The sequence below is a fragment of the Pyxicephalus adspersus genome, chromosome 6, assembly GCF_032062135.1.
Source record: "Pyxicephalus adspersus chromosome 6, UCB_Pads_2.0, whole genome shotgun sequence".
Lineage (NCBI taxonomy): Eukaryota > Metazoa > Chordata > Amphibia > Anura > Pyxicephalidae > Pyxicephalus > Pyxicephalus adspersus.
Window position 1 is genome coordinate 53,615,576 of NC_092863.1, and position 24,820 is coordinate 53,640,395.

A 24,820-nucleotide genomic window follows, 5' to 3' on the forward strand; every position below is an offset into this window, starting at 1 on the left:
GTGGTTGAAATATCAAAATCTGTAATAAATAATGCAGACATGGGAACACTCACTGTCTTTGCATTAGGTTCTAGTATTCCCTTGTACAGTATGAGGTCCATTATTATAAGCCAGATGGATATTACTACAATGCTTAGTGCAGCCAGTCTAATATCAGTCTAATTTAACCTTCATATGTCTGGCGGGGTAACTGACTAACACTAACTTGATGTATCGAATTTATAAACTTTAAAGTGCTACTAACACCTTCCATTTCTTCCCATATGCAAAGTCTAAATGATTTTGATACAAGAAACATGGTTCTACTTCTTAAATAAGAGTATTATATGGTGCTTTTAAGTCCTAAACCTATAAGTGGTATTGTTCCAACTTTCCATAAGCAAATTCTTAGTTTTGGGTAGTAAATTTTAATATCCCCGCTAAGCTAAATTTAGATTAAGTTTGGAACAAAACATGTTTATAATATAGTTCATAATATAGCATGTATAGCAATATATATATATATATATATATATATTTACAGTATATATATTTAACTCTGTCATCTCAATATATATCACATTTCACTTTCATGCTCAGAGAGTAAACACATCGTTGGCTCCAAGAGGTCTAGTACAGAGGAAGTTGTCATAATGTAGCCTTTCTCTTTGAAGAGTGATTGACACAGAAAGATGATCCTTCTTATAGTGCTTCCACTCTTTTACTGTATAGACAGTTGTGATAGCCATGGATTAAATTTACATAGACAGAATGATTGTTAGCATTTCTGTTTCTTCTGTTTACCCAGTGTCTGTGTGACTCACAGTTAGCAAAGTATGAGACTTGCAGTGGAAATGAAAGTGTTGGCCTGCTTTTGATGCTTCTTTAATTGGGCTGGATATCAGAACTGTACATATGTCCTTCAGACCTTTAGGTATCACAAGGACCAACTAAAGGAGTGGGTTCAGAAGGATTCTTAATGCAAAGCGGCTTTATTTAAGTATAAAATAATATTAATGATTTTTATCAAAACTACATTTTCCAGCCACCAAGCGTCACATCAGGTAGTATCTTGCAGTGGTTTTACTCTAATGATGTTGATAGCTTGTGTAGATTAGAATTATGCTACTCTAAATGATTGTATTAAAGGTAAGTTGCACCCTTGTCAGAATGACTGATCTGTAGTTTTCTGGTAAGCTAGGTACCCACTTCCAATATTTATCGCTAGAAAACGAACGATTATGACCAATCAACGATTATGCACGATTATATTTGAACGATCGTATTGTGCACAATTCTGTACATGCTGTAACAATATTATCATTCAAATATAATCCACCAATAGTGTACCAGCGCTACATACAATTGTTTGAATGATGCAGGGAGTGACATGTAAAGGAGAAAGTGTATTGCATAAACATGCTCGTTCATTTCCAATGACAATCCTCGTTCGTCGGTGTCGTTGATCAGCCGGTAGTCACCTTTTTTGTGAACGATTTTTCGGTCATTCGTTGTTCGTTTCCAACGATAATTATTGGAAATGTGTACGCAGCTTAAGTTGTGGATGGGTCTGCTGGGTCCCTTCCACAACCTTGCTCTCTGTACAGTGTAAGTGTAGCACAGTGATGATGTTGCCACTACTTTACCAAGGTAAGAATTGGATTTGTAAAGGCATTTGGTGAACACAAAAACATTTTAATTTTAATTTTAGTTGCTGTGTCCAAAGGTCAAAAAATCCCTGCTGCTGGAGACCTGGGAACATCAACTCCTGGCACATATGAATATACATTTTTGTCCACGGTAGGCTGCCTGCATGGCACAGTTATCTGGCGAGAGGGTTCAATTTCACATAGACTCATATATATACAATTTATAGCCTCATGCAATATAAAGCAAGCTATATATTATAAAGAACTCAGATTATTGTAAATCATATGTTCTGTGTAGGTTCAATGCCTCCTCCATAGCATTAGCAGTTCACTGATGTGCTTCCTTTTCTGCCTATAGTTGCTGTTTAAAACATGGGTTAAAGTCTGAGCTGTGATGGATGGCCTGACCTTTACCTATATGGCTAGGTCTAGTCATGATAAGCATCCCTACAATGCATCTTCCACAGCTGTCCTATTCTTTTCTGCAATGAGCAATCATGTGTTGGTCAGGAGGTTCAGCCAGACATCACTGACAACAGGAGTCATTCTGTCACTAGCACCATAACAATAACAACATAAATCAGGAAGCTGCAGCCTTCTGCAGACATAAATATTCCTGTAAAAAAAAGCAAAAACCAGAAGCAGCACTTCTGAGAATTTATAACACTACGTAACACAAAATAATACAATAAGAAACACGTTTACCATCTAATTGATTTCATAAATTACGCCTTGTGTGGTTTTAGTCCTTAGTGGTGGTGAGCCATATGAATACTGCCAATAATGCTGAAAACAAGTGATGGAAATCTAATCCACTAGATTTAAATATCATCTGTCTGTGTTTGCTATCATGATCAAATGCTTCTCATATTTTCACCTTACAGCTTCTTCCTGTTTTTCCATTATCTGTGATGACAGTGCACAGAGGAGGGCGATGTGTATAATGGCAAACAGCCGAGAAAATAACTTCTTACAAATAATAATATCTGGCTCATAATATTTATTCTTCTGTCTGCATACAACACAACCAGAACATATGCAATGTCTATTCATACAAATTATCCCTGGTTGATTTGCGAAGGAAGGAAATTTGCAAAACACTTACTAATATAACTTTCTTCCATAAATAAATGAAAGAAGATCTTTTGTTTCTGCTTTTGATATCAGGAACATTGGAGAGATTTTGCCTGGCCTTTTCCTCAACTTCAGACCATCAAAATAAAGTTACATATGCACATTTTAGCTGCAGTGCTAGTTATGTTTAAGAATTTGTACTCAATAGGCTCAATAAAGCTCAATAAAGCTTTAAAATTAAATTAAAAAATATAAACTATTTACTATACTCCCTTCCTATTGTGTGATACTTCCCCCGCATCCTAGATTGTAAGCTCTTCGGGGCAGGGTCCCCCCCTCCTCCTGTGTCACTGTCTGAATCTGTCTGTCATCTGCAACCCCTATTTAATGTACAGCGCTGCATAATATGTTGGCGCTATATAAATCCTGTTTAATATTATTGTTATTGGTATTATTATTATTATTTTAAATAATAATAATATACTATGCATGTCCACTTGTAAGAAGTATGAAAACAAATTACATAACAGGAACCCATTTTTTATTTTTGACAGTAGTGTTAAATCTATCAAGCCCTTTCCACAGCTATAAAAGTCACACACGCAGACCATTCATATAGTCAGCTATCTAAATAAAGGAACAAACATAAACACATTGGTTATGGAATTTATAGGTGGCCTTGTGATCTACAAGTCTGACAAATTACTGTCAACAGGAAAGGTTTTTATAACGAGCATCGATATCAAGATACTGCACACAGGAAATACTAGGAAATATTTGCAAAAGTAACTCAATATTTTACGATTGTTTTGGAGCCCAGCTGTCTAATGACTCCTTTCATTTCATATAGCCACCATGTGTTAGGTGCTTTTTATTTGAGTACCCTTTTCTTTTTTAATAAAGATTCCAGGTTTATTGCTTCATCACATGAATAGTAAGGAACTGTCAAAATGGTCCAATGGTCTAATTAATACTTTTGTACCTAACTGGTTCCTGTGGCAGCATTTTTATTACACATTATTACACAGCGCCATCATATTACGCAGCGCTATACAAAGTCCATAGTCACACCCTACAATAGTCATATGTCTTATATACAGTCTAAGTTCAATTTTGGGAGGAGCCCAATTAACCTAACTGCATGTTTTTGGAATGAGGTAGGAAACCCACACAAACACAGGGAGAACCTGCAAACTCCATGCAGATATTGTCCTGGCAGAGATTCAAACCTGGGACCTAGCGCCGCAAAGGCCAGAGTGCTTATTTGTAGCGTTTTTTCTTTAAAAAAAATGTTAAATTAATGTTAATTTGCTAGAAAATACTTAATTCTCTTTCCTACATAACATTGTTATGTAGCAAAGGGCAATACCAGTCTTTGAAAGCAAGGATTCATATACAGCAATGGTGTTACGGCACAAACAGCTGTGAATCTGCTAAGCCTGCTTATATCACATCCAACATACAGGCACCCAGCAGTAACCTTTTTTCAGTCCTCACAAGAGAGGCTTTTACATACAAGACATGCTTAATACATATTAAATTAACTCATGGCAGGTGTTGTTGAAGTCATTAGTCTGAAGTCAAGGTCTTTTTAAAGTTGATATTATCTGGCATGTGCAAAAGTTACATCATTAATGACTTCCCAATAGGCGGAGAAGATCGTTATGGACACGATAGGGGACAAAATGATGGCCTTGGGTGAAGCAGTGTGGCAGGTTCCCCACCCATTACGGCTGCAGGGTGCTTAGAAAAAGGTATGCAATAGTTGGCACGTATGCTGTGCATACTTTACAATTATGGCAAAAGCTCACCCACACATGAGAGTTTAGTTGTGCTTTAGGAATTGCAATGTCTAAATGAAGGTTTCATACTTGCAAAGGAATAATACTGTAGTGTTTCTAAAAAAGATGGAAACTTAAGATGCTATTTTAATTGTGACTATCAGTAGTCTACCTCGGCTTAGGGGATTATAGACCCCAAGAAAGGAGACCCAAACTGCAAAGTATACTCCACTGGTTCCAAGCACTTTCCTTTACTAAAATTGCAGGGCTTTTCAACATTTCTACAGAGGTAAAGATAAAACAACTGTGGCTTTTTCAACCCACAAAGTAAATATATTTTTGAGGCTGTAAAGAATTATACATGGAGGTCCTTGATCCCAGTCTGTCATTGGGAGGTTTTGCTGCACGCCTGCACATTCTGTGGTTATATGGGCTTTATGTGTACTTTGGAGTACGTAAATGGTGAAGAGTATCAAATAGCAAATTATAATATACCTGATTTCAGCACCGAGGTTTAATGACAGACTGCTTATGGATGAAGGATTTGTGCATTATTGCTTTTCACTGTATACTATTAAAGCTGAAGCTGAAGTAGAAACAAGTGACAATTGCATATTCATTAAAAATAATAACATGCAACTTTGTATACACTTACCACAACACCTAACCTTGTACACTGGGATAGAGAGGGCCAGAACGTTAAGCAGTTCAGACTCTAATGCACTAGACCACGGGTGTCAAACTCAAATACACAGAGGACCGAAATTAAAAACTTAGTCCAAGTCAGGGCCAAACTTGAAATGTATTGAGAAAATTGAGGAAGTTTACTACTTCATCTATAACTAACAAAAACAAACCCCTCTACACACACTTTAGGGTTGAAAAGGCTAATTTCTATCTATACAGGCTGTGTGTTGTTCATCCTCTCACATCACAGGTTTGTCTGACACTAAATATTACACTATGCAGTCTCTAATGGATTGAAACACACAATGCCCCTGGTAGTCGGGCACCATGTGATCATTGCCTAGGCTTTGTATCACATGATGGGTGTACAGGAATAATGTCTATGTATTGCATGTATTGAAAATGATGATGTGAGGTGGTAATGCGGGCGGGCTGCCAGATGTAGTTAATTTTTGGAATTCTTTGGGGGGACAAAAAAAAGGACCTTGAGGGTCAGATTTGGCCCACGGGCCAGAGTTTGACACCCCTGCACTAGACTTTCATGACAAAAGGTGGGAGGAGAGTAGGCAGAAAATTGGGTCTGATTTATTAAAGCTCTCCAAGTCTGGAGAAGTCACTTTATTCAGTGAACATGGGTGATCCAGAAAACCTGAAATGGATCTGGCACAGGATTGAAAAAATTTGCCAGCAAATAGCAAGAAATCCATTACAGGTTTGCTGGATCAACTAAGTTCACTGATGAAAGTGTATCTTTTCCAATCTTGGAGAGAAATAATAAATCTGGCCCAATGACTTTTCAGTGGAATGCCATTGAAATCACAGTATATTCAGCAAACAATGACCAAGAAATATTGCTTAACTAGAGAAAATTGGTATTGGATTTACCAGAAATATATACATTTTATTCTGGAGGCAAGATCTTTTGGAACAAGAAGGGTACATTCCCAGGGGAAAGGGTCGAGTCTACAAACAAGGGATTATATTTAAATGGGGGGGTTGAGGGTACATGGGGAGTTGGTGTTCAGAGAGGAATAGTTAGGGGGAAAATCTGGCATCCTGATGCTGAAAATTAATGTGCCAAATATTAATAAAATAAAGTTGGAAAGAATTTCTGTTTAATCTGATTGTAGTTTTTTCATATATTCTTTCTTGAAAACGGTTACATAAACTAAGATCTTTACTCAAGGCAAGGTTGGCCATGTGCTGAATATTGGTATTGTTTTTTGTTAACTTTTTCTATTATAAATTTAATTATTTTTTAAAGTGATTGGGCTTTTGAAGGTAAAATCCTTGCCCTTAAATTAAATGTTGTGCTTAAACAAGAGGCAAACTAATCTTCCAGTTGATGTTGCTCCTATAATATGACAACCTCAGATAACCTCAAAGCAGGCTGATTCATTTCAAACAGCTACACCTTGCGATCATGACTGCTTACTGTAGAGGTTCTTAAAGGGTCAGAAAAAGAGTAATGTGCAAAGGTTAATAACCTGCAGGAACTACAAAGAATAAATCTTTCCATGATCCTAATGCCATAAAAGAACATAATTTATTAGTGTTGATAATAAGGGAATCCGTGGGAAAGCTAAATACTTGGCTCACATGTGTCTGCAAGAAATTACTGACTTCAAATTTTAGGTTTTAGGATGGAAAAACTGGGCAAATACTAAGGGCTCCTACCATCTCCAGAGCCTCAACTGACAACATGACAGGGATGCAATTACTTGGAATGCTGAGCATGTGGGGCCCCTTCCTTATTATTTGTACAGGGCCCAATTTTGTCTAAAACTGTCCCTGCTCTAAATGTTAGAAGTTATTAAACTTCATTACAAAAGATGTCACTCCCACAGAGCAGAGCACAGCCTTCTGCTCCCATTAGAAGATTGTAAACCAGCTGATAGGGCTTTATGAAAGATTCACTTGTATTTTAAATTAAACACTACAATTAAAAAAATGTATCGTTTAGAAATGTTCATATTTGAATCATCACGTTTACATGAATAAACTTTCAGCATACATAGACAACAGATCCCTAAAGTAACCTTTCAGACTACCCCAGGTGCTCATTAACGTGAGCAGATCTGCTGTCAATTTTGCATTCAACCAACTGATTAGCAATCAGTCAGTTAAAAATCCCATGTGCATGCACAATATATTCTTCTGATTGTCTTTCTCGAATAGAAATTGGTTGAAATTACAATCAGATTTTATCATTAATTTGTACACATGGCATGACATGACTTTCTTATGATCAGTTGACCGCTGTTTTACCTTCATATTCACATCACATCCAATATTTTGTTATGAGCAGAAATGGGATTGGATTTAAAAATATAGCCACGTGAACCTGTCCTTATACCTAGTGTTTACTATCATGCAAGTTCTGCCTTGCTCTACCCTATGCCTTAATACTGGTCCTTCACTTTACATTATGACCCAAATAATCTGCAAAATTGGGGTCTGCTCTAGAACTGAAGGAAATTAAGGTAATGAAGTTTTTTGAAAGCCCCTGGTTTTGGATGACTACATTCAACTGCTGGCATAGGGCTAAAAATAATGATAAGTTTATTGAAAGAAAGCAATGCTGTTCTATAGATAACTAAACCAATATTAAAATAATAAATTCTTAGCATTTAGGTTCATAAAAAAAGTAAAATTGCAGCTGGACACACAATCACATTTTCATAGTGAAACTAAATTGAAGTACATACACTCACCCCCTCCCTAGTATCTCCCCAGTATCCAAAAGTAAAAAGCAACCATGCTATTTTATATTGTAAACCTCACTATTTATTTTCATGGAGATATCACCAATGGAAGAATAGGAGTTGTGGAAATGATAAAAATGTTCCTCATCATTCATTTAAATAAGATTGTGACCGTCATAACATCTTTTGAGTCCGGAGCTGTAAGTCATTTTGATATCTTATCAGTACTATTCCCACAGTTCCTCTTCTGCCAGATACAGGGAAGTGAGTGATAGGTGTGCAAAGCATGGCCTGGTACAGCTGTACATAACAGTAAAAATAAAGGAGTTCCTGTTTAAACCTCACTGTTTGGAAAGACTAAAAGGAAAGCAGTATGAAATGTTTTTGTTAAATGACTATAGACATTCACGGTCCCATGTTCTAAATTGACCCCTCTTCACAAAAACAATGTAAATATGTACCACATCCCAAAGTCAAGCACATTTGCAAAGTAAATACTGGCCCCACATAGGGAGGGAAATGTACAGATAGCAGGATTTTTAAGGTTCTACAAAACACCACAAAGATAAACTAAAAATGCATTTTTTTTCTTTTTAAATCAAATACACATAAAAACATCAAGCAACATATTTTAATGTAGCATATCAAGCTGCCTGCTAACATAGCACTACTACTTAATATTAATCATGTATAGGCTCCAGTACCAAAATTACAAGGATAAAGGGCCTCATAGCCCTATCTTTTTGTCATAGAGCTAAAAGGCCCTCTATCCTTTTAATTTGGTTACTGGAGTCATGACTACTGTGATATAGGAAATCAAGATTCTCAACTCCATCCAGTTCCATTCTAGGGTCTCTCATTTGCCCCCCTAATCTACTTGTGAGCTAGAGGTGAGGGGTAAGTAGTTATGCACTACTTCCTGTAGTAGTAGAAACTGTACTGTTTCCTTAATAAACACTTAGCTGTACTTAGTAGTTTAATGACAATTTTAAGAGAGAATTCTATGATGGCATTCCAAGTAAACATGATTTATTAACAGCCAAAGGGAAAATTTCAAGGAGGACTTGTTAAACATGCCTACTGCATTCACCTAACATTTTACTGAAGAGTATAAAATGAGTGAGTCTTCTGCCACGCAACTGTCGTGTAATTTACTATAGGCACTATTTATAAATCGATAAATTTGACATTCCCTGAAAGAGAATCAGTTACTGCCATTAAAACACATGGCCCTGGAATATTCTCCACCAGGGAATGTTTCGGGGAATTTCAGTTTTACTAATTTAGATCCCTAAATGTCTCTATCATTCAGGAAGTTTGATTGGCAGAAAGACTTTGTTAGAACTATAAACCTGAATTATAATCAATTCCATTGAATACAGTAATAGGTCAGCCACACACAATTCAGGATAGCTATTACATTCCCATGAGCCTTTTCTTCAATGCTGGCTGCACAGGAAATGTTTAAAGCTGGAAATCTCATATTTTTAATAATTGTTCTGTAAATAATTGTTCTGTACAGGTATATGTTATCATTTTAGCTGATTTTGTCTTGGAAACACCTTATAATACAATTTTTTCTTATTTTTGGGTGGTGAAGTCACACTTTGGAGACTTGTAACTGCTACAACTGGAAAGTGAAGGTAAGACTTAACAAATGGTGGCAGTTAGTGTAATATATACCTGAATATATATATATATATATATATATATATATAATATGTATAATAATATACATACAAATACAGATATGAACTTCAAATATAATGCAACTGCTTGGACCAGCTCAGAATTTTTCAGACACTCAAATTACGAACAAAAGAATGTGAGGAATGGGTCAGAACCCTGCACAGGGGCACAACTGGATTTATTTAAAATTGCAGGGCAAAATGTAATGACAACAAGGACCGGTAATCCACAGGATTCTACAGCAGTTCTCAGTTTACTTTCGTCAGATCAGTTAAAGAATTAAAACTGATTGGTTCGGATGGGATTAAAATACACCAGGTTTAACTTTCTAAAAAACACACACAGCAACATGACCCTGCTGTCAGATACAGAAGTATAACTATAACACACAGACAAACTGGAAACATAAACAGTTCCCGTGTGTCCCATATTAGATGAGCAGTTCTTTTTCATCTAGTGTATCATGGACATCTGTATAAAATTACCATTAACCATGTCTGCATTTAACACTGTATGATATCCGCACTGTTACCTGTTTCAGATTTGTAGGTTTCAAAATGAAGTCAAAAGGCATGAGTTGGCAATTTCAGTTTAACTTTCAGAAAGGCAAGACCCAGACTTCAAAGCCAAGTGCAGCCAGCATTGAATATGTACAGATGTTGACAATATCATTGAAATGCATTTTGACAGCATATGGTACACAAGAGCCATGCTTGGCGCATATAGCCAGCTCTGTCCACAACAGCTGTAAAAACAAAAAACCCTATTTCATCTTTGACTTTAGGCTCAGGTTAGTCTTGTATTTTTCTGAAATATAATTGAGCTGTGTTATATGAAGAAATAAAAAAAATGTACACAAAATACTACGGAATAATTAGATAAACAAAAGTTGGCCACAGAAAATAAGTTTATTACACACAGCAATCCAGGGTATTCCTCTTCTAACATGTTTTCAGAATAAATGAAAAGCACTGGTTGGTGTGACAATACTATTAGTTTAAGTTGCTTTGTGTTACTAGTAATGGGGTTGCAGGCAAGGTGGTAAGAACCATTTTTTTATGATCTCTAACCCCCTTGAATCATACTACAATTCTCTAATACGATTCTCACTTCTCCTCCTATTTAGTGACCTTGACACCATGAGAAGGACAACATGGGCATGTTTGTTATTATATATCTATATAGAGACCTGCCTTGCAAGAAAGAGCAGTAAAGCACAACCACCGTGTTGCACTGTGCCAGTACATGGTGATAAGGTACAACATATAAATGTCAATTAAACGTCATATATTTAGGCTTTAATAAATTGCATAAAAAACAAGCATCAAAACAAGTGAGGAAAACTCACTTCTCTATCCAATCTGCTATGGTACAAAGGATCATAACGCAACTCTGCTTGTTGCTTTATAGTTTACCCAATCCCCTAATACACACACACACACGTCTATTTATGACAACCAATCAATTGTTCAATGACCTACAATAGAAATCATTTCAATTGATTGTTGTGCATACCTGCATTTTGTCCATCTCATCCATGGATAACTAACCCACATACCAACTAAGACTGCCCTGTGCTGCCAAGCCCTCGTAACAAAATCTGCCATAGAACTGTTCTGTGCTTTGATAACAAGAATGCATATAGCATATATAACATAAAAAAAGGAAAACCAAATCCAAGAATCACAGGTGGTAACAGAAAATGAATCACCATGTGAATTCATTTGTGGCAATATTCAGTATTAATGTAATCAGGATCAGTAATAATGTAATCAGTTTACATAAACAGATAATGATTTCTGTTAATCTCTACACAAATCTACACAATATAGTTTTTCATTAGTTAGACAAAAAAGTATGCAGATTTACATTCCACAAAAGTTATTACGCAGAAAGCCAGAACCCACAAAAGATTAATTGAAAATGAAGTTTATTTTGAGAATATTTCTATCTGCAAATAGAATAATTCTATCCTGCAAATCATTCTGCCAAAACCTAGGATTATTAGAGCATTAGTCTGTATATTAGACCCCACCCTGTCACCATTAACCCGCCTAATGCACTGAAAACACAATGGAATAACATCTAAAATGTCAAGAACATGTTAACACAAGACACAGGCTAAGTATGTAGAAGAAATGGAAAAATGCAGGTAAGACCAGGTAAACAGATGATTTACAAAGCCAGGAAAAAAGTACTTACCACTTTGCCCTCTTTGACCTCCTTCCTGTAGGCATATCCAGGGTAGTATGTTGGGGTGCTGCTGCCCTCAGCTCTGCTCTCAGAGATGCCTGGGGAAATTGAGTAAAAAGGAGGGCTGGGGCTCGGTGGGAGTCCAGAATCTGGACTGTCCAATAACCCTTCCCGATTCTTGTCCTTTAAACTGTCTTCCATGCCTTGAAGATTCAGATGTCCTACCATGTCTGGCAAAGCCTTGGTCAACTCCCAGAAAAACTTGATCTTTTGGCTGTTTATTTCTTCCACACGTCCTAATTTTAGATCACACACAGATATGGGAACCTCCTACTGTGCACATGTAGAACACCCTGGGATGAAGCCCTAGGTTTAAGAATACATTAGCATTAATAAGTGAGCTGCAATATTAGCAGTGCTTTTGTTTATATTCATTTCTCCAAGCCTCAGGATACGGTGACTTTCCGCATACCATAAGATTTACTGAGGTCTGATAGTTTGGACACTTAAGCCCTTTGCGTAAAAATTTGTCTCTGATACAAACAAAAGTTTTCTGAAAGGTTACCCAAACTCAGAAGTATTTTTAACAAGCCGTTATCATCTAGACACACATCTCAGCAATAGTGGAAATCCACCCATAGATCACAGCAAGTTTGGGGTCCTTCAAAAGGTACTTTTTCCCTATAGTTTGCACCTAGTTGCTGTGTACCAACATAGGGGAAAAGTTTTTTTTGGGAGACCCCTAATTTTGTGTAATGGTCTTTAGTGTTGAATTCTATCACTAGGAATGCTGCTCTACTATCACCTAAAAGTAACATGTATAATAAATAAAATAGTTCAAGAAGCAATGCATAAAGGTGCAAAATAAATTACCCATCAATTGAAGAGAAATGTGATTAGTTGCTATCCATTATTACATATTGCCTCATGCCTGTTTATTGAATAAGCCTGGTGAATGCTTTAAGTAACCTAGTGATTTTACTCTCAGCAGAAAAACAATCTTTTACCCTGTAATAGTATCCAAGAATAGTATCCAAGAGAGGTCAGATTCATTTCTCTGGGTTCTTCATTACAATAAATTCGTATAACCCTGGCTGTCACAATTATGTTGAAGTCACTTGGGAGGAACCAGTGTATTGAGAGAGATTTTCTTTATCCATAGAAAAATAAGCACAGCTACATGCTACAAGGCTTTGTTCTAGCTTTTGGAATGTGCAGTTAAGCAAGTCACAGGAACCCAAGGATAGGTCCCTGGGTCAAATATAATAGCATGAATAAAAATGTAACACTGTACTGCCGTGTGGTAATAGATGCATTGCAACAGCACAAAAGCACAAGATATACACTGAACATTAAAATAAACTACATATTTCTTGCAACTAGACTGGAAGGGTACCAAAATGTTTCCAAAATGATATGCTAATGTATGTGGGACCAATACGGAGAGTAGATCAAATACCTCAACTGTTTAAACTTTTATTATTAGATCTAGGTAATATTAACTGTTTCCCATCATTTTCATGAAATGTTGTCTATAAGGAGCGCAAACTTTTCTAATCATACAGAAGCATGCCAATGAACTGTGAAAATCAGCAGGATAAGGCTGAACACTGTATATTTGCATTCATGCATGACTGTATTGATAGCAATTATGTGGTCAAACTAACTAACCTTTCTGGGAGGGTTAATCCCCTGGTCCTAAGAGGGCAAGAACAGGAGGAACCATTGGTGTTAGTGAGTGCAGCAGGTGACCAGGACATTGATTTGGATCAGAGCGGTGTTCAGGTGAATGAGTGATAGGAAAGGTAAGTATGCACTATTTTCTTTACTGGGACCTTATTTAGGGACAATTTTAAGTTTTGCAACATTGTTGCTTCAAAGCCCGGTTCTAACCAAGACCTTTTTCAAGCTTGAAAATAATTAGAAATATGCTAGGAACTCTTTACAGTTTTAAAGCTTTCTTTGTCCTTTGGGGAGACCTCTCCTAAATTCCTGCCTGGTGAATGGGTGTCAGACAAAAGAGGGGAAATGTTGCTTCTTATTCATTACAAAATTCATCAGAACTGTTTTGCATTGAGTTGGAATTTAAAGCTTGTTTTTAAAAGTAAACTAGAAATAAGTGAACCCTGCACATTTTAATTCTGCACCTGCTCAGTTCATACTGCAAAGGCCAGTGTTTCGATGTAAAAATCAAAACGTAAGGAGAACTTTACATATGTTCTTTTTTCTGCTACTCTATTTTTGCATGACTGATGCTTCCCTGTTTTATGGGGAAGCCAGCATGTTTATCTAAAGTGAACCTGTACACCCACTCAAAGTGAACCTGTACTTTAAACTTCAAAAAGTAAAAGTCATAGTAAAGCACACATAACATCTCTGTTACCTTTTTGTGTTTGTTTATATTTATTCATGAGGTCAGACATCCCACGATTCATGGCTAAGCCCTACTTATCACCATTTATATGGCCAATTAGGTGGCTTCAATGGCTAGTAAAGGCTCCCTAATAGGACAGAGGGATGGTACTCTGTCCATTGGCTAGATGGAATGGCTAAACAACAAACAAATAAATTGAAAAAAAGTTAAGCTAAAATCAGAGAGTGACAAAGAACGGCTTTTCTGGATAAAAAAAGAAATAGGCGTTTGATGGTGTTTGCTTGTAGGACTTTTATGTATAAAAAAAAGTACTGGTTTACTTTGAACAGGTATAACTAAGAAAATAAGGGCTATTTCACTATATTTATGTTAGGCCGTGCTCAACTACAATCTCTAATCAGAAAAAAAGTTTATTTTTTTAATTCTCCTGACCATGAGCTGCAGTGAGAATGGAATTTTTAAGTTATAAAAATGGTTGAACTTTTGATAACCATGATATCAGGATAAAGTTGCAGAAGTATGTGAACCCCTTCACAAATTCTAATTAAAACTAGCTTATAAACTATTTATTTGGTTTATAAAGTCAAATTAGTACTTGTTTCTTGTTTCGGTTTATAATGAGAAATATTGTGTTTTATTTTTGGGAAACCCACTTTGAGCAAAGTCTAATATTTAAAAATGTAAAACAGATTTAATAGGTAAAGAGACTATTATACATTCACAGTGTTGTGTAATATATCACTGTGTTAGAAATAGAAATTCATACTATCCATAGTTATCATAAAAGTTACCTCTGCAAATGCATAGAGATTTCTCTAGTCATTCACTATTCTTACTCACCATCATTAGTCATTTTACAAATCAAGTATTTGCTGGGCTTATTTTTTAACATATTACAAATAGAAAGGTTATAGTAATCCAGAGCAACTATTCAGATATTATCTTTAATTACCCAATCACTCTAAGTAGATGAAATCTGATTTCTGATAAGCCTTGCCATGGGTTACTGAGCACCATTGCTACGTTTCTAACAAGGTTGACTAAAAGAACTGTAGACTTTGCATTTATTGATTAAGGTAATACTGTAGTAGAAGTTTTCTTAAAGCTGTAAGTTTGGTCTCTGTACAGTCAAGTTCTTCCACTTGTCCCAGGTGCATTGCTATTATCACAAATCTTCAACTTCACCTTCCAGGCTAGGAAGAGGTTAACACTGTATAATATCTCTATGTCTGGTAACCTGAGCTTGTGAAATGTTAGGGAGGCACTTTACTGTAAACATAGGTAGACCAAATGGGAATTCCAGCCGGGGATCAATGCCCCCATTCTACTCTTTAACACAAACTGCCTTTACATCAATTCAAACCATATGAAACAGAATATCACTGTATCCATCACTTAACCCCTACACCTCCACTGGTGTACTAGCAACTGATACTGTACTAAAAAAAAATAGTCACAGCAAGCAATCTGAAAGTGTGGCTCTGATTTTCAACACATACCAATGGCACTATATCCATTTCTTTACACCTCTGCACCCATCATACTGTTTCTATTCACTATTATATCGAATTATGACATTTACCTGTGTTTTATAGTTAATACTGCTAGAGGGGAGAAAACACCAGTACAGGATTGGAATACCAATAACATTATACAAAAAGTGGGGGGACTATAAAATAAAACTCAGGACATGATCTGCAATCCAATATATTGGGTAGTCTATAGTGGTGGAGTAAACCCTAACCATTACTTACCTTTCCAGCTGCTCCCAAGGCAGGGATATGAAGAGCAAGTTAGCTGGGATTATTATGTATCAGCAAGAAACAAGTCAGTCTCCAGGCAGAGGGATGGACAAAGGTCACTTCCAGGGGTGTTTGAGCATTTGTGGGTCCTTCCAGGGGACTTTGCAGCTCTGCTTAGGCTTCTAGTGGAAGCAATGAGCTCCCTGCAGCTAATTCAGCGAGATCTGGAGGGAATCCAGCCCATCCAGCACACAGGGCTGCCTATTCTTTTTTTTTTCTCATTCAAAGCAGCAGAGGGAGGGACAGAGGTGGAGGGGAGAGCACACAGCTGATCTGCAAATGTCAAAGTGAGCTGTAGTATGAGCATACTGTCACCAAGTGAAGGAGGGCTGTGCAGGGGAGGCCACATCTTGTCTCATTATTGTATCCCCTGTGTGATCCTACTAAACACATCATCACTGCAGCCTTATGTCTCAGCACAAATCCCTCTCACTGAGCTTTCCCATAGCTTCCAGAGACACATGGGGACATGTTTCTGGGGATGTCATACTGTCTATAAGTCACATAACACAGTAGTAGTTATTATTGTTACTAGTTTAGTTTCTTTGTTGCAGTCAATCTGACATATTTTTTGTTTTTTTTTGTTTTAATAATACTATTATGATTGGTTCAGCAGGTATAAAAATACTCATGTATATACATATAATGCAATTTGTGTCTCATGGAGAGCATCCCATAACTGCTATGAAACATAAGGGCGGTGTTACTGTAAGCGGTCATTACTAGGAGCAGGTCTGGCCAGATAAGGGTTCAAATACATCACAGAGAGACGTTCAGGCTGATAAGAACACGCCCTACTTTCACAATGCATTCTAATTTCAGTCATGTAAAAAAAAAGTATGTACGCCTATGGAAATTATTGGCTTTTTCAACACAATAAAACAGGCAAACATTAAATCATCATTTAAACAAAGCCTACACAGAATGATATTTAATAGAAATTGCATTTTTAATTATTTGTTCAGCAAAATGTCAATACATGTTATGGTGTAACGTTGAAAAAATAAGTCCTCCCAGACCATACTGCTTGTTGGCTTGTTGTTTAACTTTTCATTGTTGTATAGCACTGACTTTTTTGACCATGCAAAATTCCTTCTGTTACAGTATGTAAGCATTGTGGGTATACTTCTATGAACTGACCAATTTAAAATCCTGTATTATTATTTTTATTATTTATAATAAAAATAATAATAATAAAAAGTGTATTTTGTATGGCACCACCAATCACGCAGAGTTGTACAATAAATAGGGATTGCAAATGACAGACAGATACAGACAGTGACACAGAAGGAGAGGACCCTGCACGAGAGAACTTACAATCCACCAGGCTGTGGACAGGTACTGGGCCATGGGCTGTGCTGAATCGGGCCACAGCTGTCCTTGTCCGTTGCAGTCTTTGATGTAAGGTTCTGTGTCCTCTCTCCTGTCATTTTGTTCAGCCAATCATTAAAGCTGTCTTGTAAATGAAATGACAGGAGAGAGGACACAGAACCTTCCTGTCATAGCAAAAACTACAGCCTTCAAGGACGGGAGGGCCTCCCCTACCCATCACCCTGGTCCGTGGAAATAATTCCTTGCATGAAACTGGTCCGTGGATCAAAAGAGCTGCCATACAACATTGTGATGGGATCCAAACCAGAGCTTCAACTAGGCCAGTCCAAAACATTCTGCACTCCTTGATTTAATGCTTAATTTTAGCTAACCTAATAACTGAAAAATCGCCAGACACTAAAGCAGCAAAACCACCCTCAACTGCATTAAACACATGGCAGAAAAGAAGCCGGGGTAACCAGCATCAGCACTATGTTTGGGGGGAAGGGGTACTTGAAAGGTAGTTCTGACTTCTAGCAAGCACCCAATACCCAGCAGGTATAAAACTGTGTATTGGGCAAAATTATTCAGTTCATATTTTACAGGGGGGATTCAGGGTGTTACAGAAGCTTAAATGCTATCTGCAGTATTAGAACCACTGTTGTCTATTGTCTTTTATGACATACACCTGGAGAGCAGTGTAGCCATAGAAAGAACCCTAAACATTAGCATCTTCTTCCTCCACAAGACCTTAGTATTGTCCTACAGCCAATCTTTCAAATACTGATAATTAGATGATTGGGTTTGATTCTGATGGGGATGGTTTGAATACCTGTCACTTTTACTTTTAACAGGTTCAGAAAGTTTACTTGTTAATAAAGAATCATATAACCTGTAATTGCTAGCTGTGTTCTGAAACTGAAAGTTATCTGTCAGTGCCTGGCCTCCATAACCAAACATCCTGCAAATCAGATTTTTTTTTTTAAGTCTACAATGGCTGCAGGTTATGAATAATACATATATATTACCAAGACAGGCAGGCCAGCTTTTTGGTAAGTAAGCAACATTCCATGTTAAAAAAGTTTCACTGTACAGTTTTATCATGATGAAATTCATGGTGTATCCAAAAAATCTGTTTTGTAAATAGGCTTTACAAAACCATGTTTTCTTCACAAGTCTGTCTATTTTCACCTGTTTTGGGTACAGTGTATTAGCTCTTGTTTATTTGGTTATCTTTTAGACATATAATGGGTTATTAGTATTGCCCATTATGCAGAAAGTCATTGGGAACCATTTCCCTAGCCTGAGGGGAGACCTGGTCCCCTGATTCCCTTCATTATATCCACCAGTAGTGGTTTATTAGGGAATTGTGCACATTTAAGGATTTTATTTCATTTACTTGTATTTATTTAGCACTGATATATTATGCAACACATAGTTATGTCACTAACTGTCTTTCAAAGGGACTTAAAATGTAATGTTATTAACACAGTCTAAGGAGAAGCCAATTAACCTATTTGCAAATTTTTTGGAGGTGAAAGGAAACCCAAGCAAGCACAGGGAGAACATACAAACTCCTTTCAGATAGTTTCCTTGCCAAGATTTGAACCTGGGACCTAGTGCTGCAAAGGCCAAAGTGCTAGCCAATGAACCAACCATGCTGATCAGTGGAAACCAGACGGAACTGGGCACTGGTGCAAAGCAGGGCCAGGCCTCAAGGAAAGGAAAGAGGTGGCCAACTTGTGATTTTCAGCCGGAGAGGCAGGGAAGCAAAAAAGGCTGCAGCCTATAATAATATTTTTTACAGGTTAAGGCAACACTTTGGATTTTTTGCTTTGAGTGCTCAAGAACTTTGTCCTGGAGCTTGTGCACAAGAATCTTGGAGAATCTCCTATAGGTCTGCAATCCTCCAGTGAACTCATGCAATGTCCTGCCAAGTTTCTTTTTGTGAACCTGACTTGCACCTTCAGTTGGGCTAACATAGCTACCTGAAGACATCTAAAATAGTGTTGTGTCTTATGTTTACTACACCCTATATAATGAGACTGTTGTTTACGTAAGCACTGATTTTCCATAACCCATGTGTTGCAGACCCTGTAGTGCTACTGATACTGGTTTCTACTTTGTATTGGGTCTGCTGAGTTTTATGATTTCTGGAACAGCAAGTCATAGGCAATTATATAATAGCTATCTGAAAATGTTGGTTACCTGGCTTTCATGCTTACTGTCTTGCTTCAATAATTTAAAAGACTGATCCATAACATGTTTGCAATTAAGGATTTTTCTCTAATTTTTCTATTCTTTATTATTGTTCCAGGTTAGTGAAATTATTAAAGCTTGTGGTTTGGAAAGGCAACCAAATTGCCTTTCCTTTCCATTGCATTTACTGGCAACCCCATAAGTTTCACAATATAGGATTACTTTAAAAAAAAGTTTGTTGGTTTACCAGAAAAGTCTAAAAACTGTTAATGTTTTCCTCTCTAACAGGCAGCAGGTCTGAACTTTGTAGTCTTCAAGTGTCTGGCACTTAGAAGTCTTTAGTATGGGACACTTCTTGGAGTGTAAAATACCTGCATCCCCCGCTGTGCTGTGGTTCCTCTCACTGGCCCCAGGGAATCATTGAAAACAGTTAGGCATTTGACATTACTGGAGGTGGTAAATGTGGGAGACATTGCTGGATGCTCCAGTGCAGGGATGTTTAGTGATGTTCAGTCCCACTGCCTGCAAGAGAAGTACTTATAGTAATAAGTAACAGTAATATAGTGGGAGACATTTTGGCTCTGCATGCTAAGTAGTTTATAACACATACCTGGTTTGAATGGCATCCTAATAACTTTTCCCAATAATGAAGACACCCCTTTCTAGGCCCCTAATTAAGGGAAGTAAATGGAGTTTGTTATCCTCATAAATGATTTTGTTGAATGTGTTTTTTCTTTATCAATTTGCCATCAAATAGTTTGAAGTTAGAAAAAACTTGTTTCTTTGTATTTTTAGCCTCTGGGTCAGTGTAATATGTCTGTGTATCTTGCTTGGCAAGTCATGGATTTCAGAAGTTATTTAATGGCCAATTGGCCCTGGTGACCTTTGAACACCTTGTTTTTTTTGTACAAAAGCCTCTGCTTAATAATTATACACCTCATCTGCAATCTGTACCCAGATCATTGTTGCTTGTTCTTGAATTCTTTGTCGCTGCTCATCCTGATTTTCTTGTTCCAGAAGTATTTCCATGTTATCTCTGATCTGTAAATTGTTACTTTTTTTTTTTTTTTTACTTTAAAGTTTATTGATCATGATGCATTTGTATCAGGTCTTGTAATGGAAGCAACATTTAATTCAAAGGGAAACAAGCATACCCACTTTTTTGTATGTGACTTGCTGATTTAGCAACACGACTAATGTGGAGATGCGGCAAGTCAAAATATATCGTGCTTAGAATAGATCATAAAGTGTGTAATTCATTATACAGTAGCAAAGTACCAACACAGATTTTAGGTTGTTATTGGTCTTCCCATTACCGTCATGGGATATCAGACCATAAAACTAGACACAGACATTCCCTGAGTATTTTGAAAACAAACACCTCTTAACCCGACGCGTTTCCACAAATGGTTTCCTCAGGGGGTGCGCAGAAATCATTTACATAATGTGTCACTGTGGTGGTTCTTTCCTAGGAAGAAGGTACTCATTTGTTAGCTTTCCAAATGGTTTCCAGTTCCTTTGGTTTCTTCGGTCAGCTGCATGCTCTGCACAGATTTTCACCTTACCAATCCTGAGCATAGGAACGGGAAACCGGATCAATAGCACTATTGCTTAGAAGTGAGCTATTATAAGTAGAACTGAACTTGAAATATTCTGAGACATTGGAATGATTACCTTAAACAAGGAACATTAAAAAAAAAAGGAAAATGAAATTTCCCCTTAATGTGAATTGTGTATGTGATATGCTTTGCTTTTTGATAACAAGTGAACAAGTGTCCTCAATCACAGAAATCATTGTAAAGTAATTTAGACCATGAACTTGAGTACTTGCACTTTCTAGTCTTCTTTGGCATTCTATTATTTCTTTTATTTAAAGCTGTATACAATACTATTACCGGTAGTAGACAAAGATACAAATCTCAAGCATTATATTTATATTTATTATGCAAGAGCCGGATGTAAGACACCAACAATCTTTTAAATTATCAATGGGGTGGAATTCTAATCAAGTGAAAGAGACATATTTTTGTCACTGGCCACCAGACTTTTAACCCACCAACACCTAATAAATTGATTTTGGTAGGGGGTTTCCCAAGACATGAAATCTATTTCAAGGGTTCTTCATGTTGAGAAAGATTTGTGTAAGTTATATAGCCACTTGGAGCATCAGATTTGTCATTGTTTTTGGGTTTTTATATTTTTTTCTTTTTTTTTTTTTTTTTACAAAATTTGCATTTCTTCTAGCTCATTGGCATGTATGCTGGCATCTTCTCAGAGGTTTCCTTGTTTTACACCATTTGGCTCAGCCATGTAACTTGTCACATCATTTTTTAGAATTGGGAACAACTGTGGTGGCTAGACCACACAGGAGTTTCCCTGCATTGCTTTGTATGCTCATTGTAAAGGTGCACGTGCAATGGCAGAACAGCCCCATGATACAATCTCTTTAAAGCTGAGAAGAAGGAGAACCTTTATAAAAGTGGTATATTTTCCCTTTTTCCATAGCTTTTAAGATTCCAGTGTACATTGCACGGCAAATAAATTGGTAATAAAGTAAACAATATTTCACAACAACGTAGCTAAAGTGTGTGGAAGAATAAAAAAATGTGTCATTGAGCTAAATAGGTTGGCCTGTTAGTGATGCAGATTGATTTTTCAACCGCGCTAATCTGGTTTATGAAATTAGACAAATAAAAGATACTAGAGCTCTGAAAAGTAGTTTTAAGAGTACTAGTCACTGTGGAATGTGGTACGTCTGCCATGAAAAGTTTATTTGCACAGTTTGAAGATGATACTATTATGCGGGTGGGGCATATTGACCTACAGCTAAATGTCTGGAATGTAAGCAGGATTTATGTAAATATTTATGCAAGTTAGTTATTAGATCTGTTTTCTATAATATGTTCCAATAGAAACATTGTGGTGGTAGTATGGTGCAGTCTGTCCACTATGAATTACAGCTTTACAAAATCAGGGATTATTTAGGAGATAGAATTCCAATTCAAGCAAATCATCTGAAGATTCCTTGCACCATGCATACAAAATCCATGCCACACGGTCCCCAGAGGCAAACGGTATCATTCCTTGTTTTTTTTCATGTGTCATATGGGACACACTTGAATCACAATACATACTTCAATAATATTAGTTTACCATGGGAGGAGTTGATGATTTACCTGCTGTCTTTTTAGCTCCATAAATGCACTGATAATATCTAACCTTACACTCAATTTATTATCATTAAGTCCGTCCCTACTGTTATAATGGGAGTTTGAGCAAGCAAGTCTCTTTTGCAGAAGTATGCTAATTGACTCCTTAATTTCTGCTTTGTAGGTGGGGAACAAGGAGTATAGGCACACATAGAAAGTAGGTACACAATTATTATTATTAAACAGGATTTATATAGCGCCAACATATTTTGTAATGCTGTACATTAAAAAGGAATTGCAAATGACAGACAGATACAGACATTGACACAAGAGGAGGAGAGGACCCTGCCCCAAAGAGCTTACAATCACAATGATAGTGATGTCAACAATTATTGTTTTAGGATAACATGTATTGATTGCAAAGGACGTAGGGAAAACAAACAAATCTCCAATGTTTCTATGAGACAGAATATTATGGAGGCCTATAATAATAAATAATAAAGCAATTTTTTTCTGGTTTTTAAGGATAACTTAGCCTATATTTGGATTGTTTTTTACTTATAATAATATAATACATACACTTTTTTTTGTAGCTGGAAACCTAATGTTTGGAAAACTTACATAGTCTATTCTTTAAATTTATTATATTTTGTATAATATATATTGTATGTTACATTGTATTGATAATTGGACATTTTTTATGTGACCTACTTTCTGCTCTCACTCCCCACTCAAAACCAATTTTTTTACTGACCCTCGTCAGATTAATACAGTGCTGGCAAATTATTACAGACGATTGTATACAAAATGTTAGGGAGGATCTATTAGTGATGCCCCTGAATTTGCAGCGATACCCTTTTCCACACTGCAACAGGAACATTTGGAGGCTCTTAAGGCACCCATCTCAGAATAGGAAATTGGAAGCACTGTAAAACCTCTAGCCAATGGTAAAGCATCGGGGCCTGACGGCTTCGCGGACGAACTTTACAAAATGTTAGGACATGACCTTCCCCCGGATATGAATAAACTAGATTCCCACATGTGGGAAGGGGGTTTCTACTTTTCCTCAGGAGCCCAGTCCTATATCAAGGTGATCCTCAAGAAGGACAGAGATCTTAGGCGACCTGAATCTTATCGCCCAATTTCCTTGATCAATGTGGACGCTAGGGTTCTATCCAAAATTTTAGCTAATAGACTGGCAGCTTTACTGCCAGGGTTGATACTACCAACACAGGTAGGTTCTGTACGCAGACGTTCCGCTGTCGCAAATATGCGTAAAGTAGTGACAGCTTTGGATCGCGCTAAACGGCATCCGGCTGATGATATTGAAATTGTTAGTATTGATGCCAAGAAGGCATTCGACAGTGTTAATGTTGAATGGTTCTTCTCAGTCTTACACAAGGATGGATTTATTGACCCATATCTGTCACGTCTTTGGGCAATGTATGACTTGCCACAGGGCAGAGTTCACACTCCAGGATTTTTATTCTATAATATACTACTAGAAAAGGGGACTAGGCAATTCTGTCTCCTTTCGCCTTTAATATTCAATCTGGCTATTGAGCCACTGGTAAGATATCTGGAGACACCCCAGATTTACATGGCCTGAACATTAATATAAGCGGTAGATAAACTGCTTTTTTTGCGGATGATATTCTGTATACCTCGGATCCGACCAAAGATTTACCATTCATTCCAAGAGCTTTTAGGCTGTTTGAACAATGGTTGGGTCTGAATGTGAATGTAGACAAGAGTGAGGTCCTGACTCTGACCCAGTGGAGAATAACCAATTGGTCTGAGACATCTCCATTGCTGTTTGCCAGAGATTCCATAACCTATCTAGGGGTTAACATACCAAGACAGCTCTCCTCAATTTAAAATTTAAGTTATTTGGGTCAGCTTTATCATGTCTGACCAGTCCCTGATGTTCCTATACTGCATCTAATTAAATCAGTAAAAGCAGAATAATCATTCAATTTTCCAAATATTTTTCTATTCAAGTTTAAATTTCCATTGGAATCCTTACCCTTACGGTCATTTGAAAAAAATCCACAAAAAAATGATTTGTGCCGTGATTATTAATGATTATGCCAATAACTGATGGCATGTCCTACTGACATACTAAGATTTAATGTTGCTTGCCAGGCTTGTATAGCTTCAGCTGTATTCATCTATCTGAAGTAGGCTTAGATATATTTAAATGCTGACTTGTGTGAAGCTGCAGTCTG

At 36.9% G+C, this 24,820-nt stretch overlaps 1 protein-coding gene and 1 long non-coding RNA gene across 2 annotated transcripts in view; one reads left to right on the forward strand and one right to left on the reverse strand.

Annotated features, from left to right (window-relative positions):
* Window positions 1–16,100, reverse strand: part of RFLNA (refilin A) — a 34,003-nt gene extending 17,903 nt beyond the window's left edge. Inside the window, exons 1-2 of the mRNA XM_072415781.1 lie at window positions 15,886–16,100; window positions 11,767–12,123 (exon numbers count right to left, since the gene is read on the reverse strand). Coding sequence (XP_072271882.1) covers window positions 11,767–11,985 — 219 coding nt within the window. The 5' untranslated portion in view covers window positions 11,986–12,123; window positions 15,886–16,100. The remainder of the gene's footprint in view (window positions 1–11,766; window positions 12,124–15,885) is intronic.
* LOC140333831 (uncharacterized) overlaps window positions 13,477–24,820 on the forward strand; it is a 62,327-nt gene continuing 50,983 nt past the window's right edge. Inside the window, exon 1 of the long non-coding RNA XR_011921433.1 lies at window positions 13,477–13,562. This is a non-coding gene — a long non-coding RNA (uncharacterized lncRNA). The remainder of the gene's footprint in view (window positions 13,563–24,820) is intronic.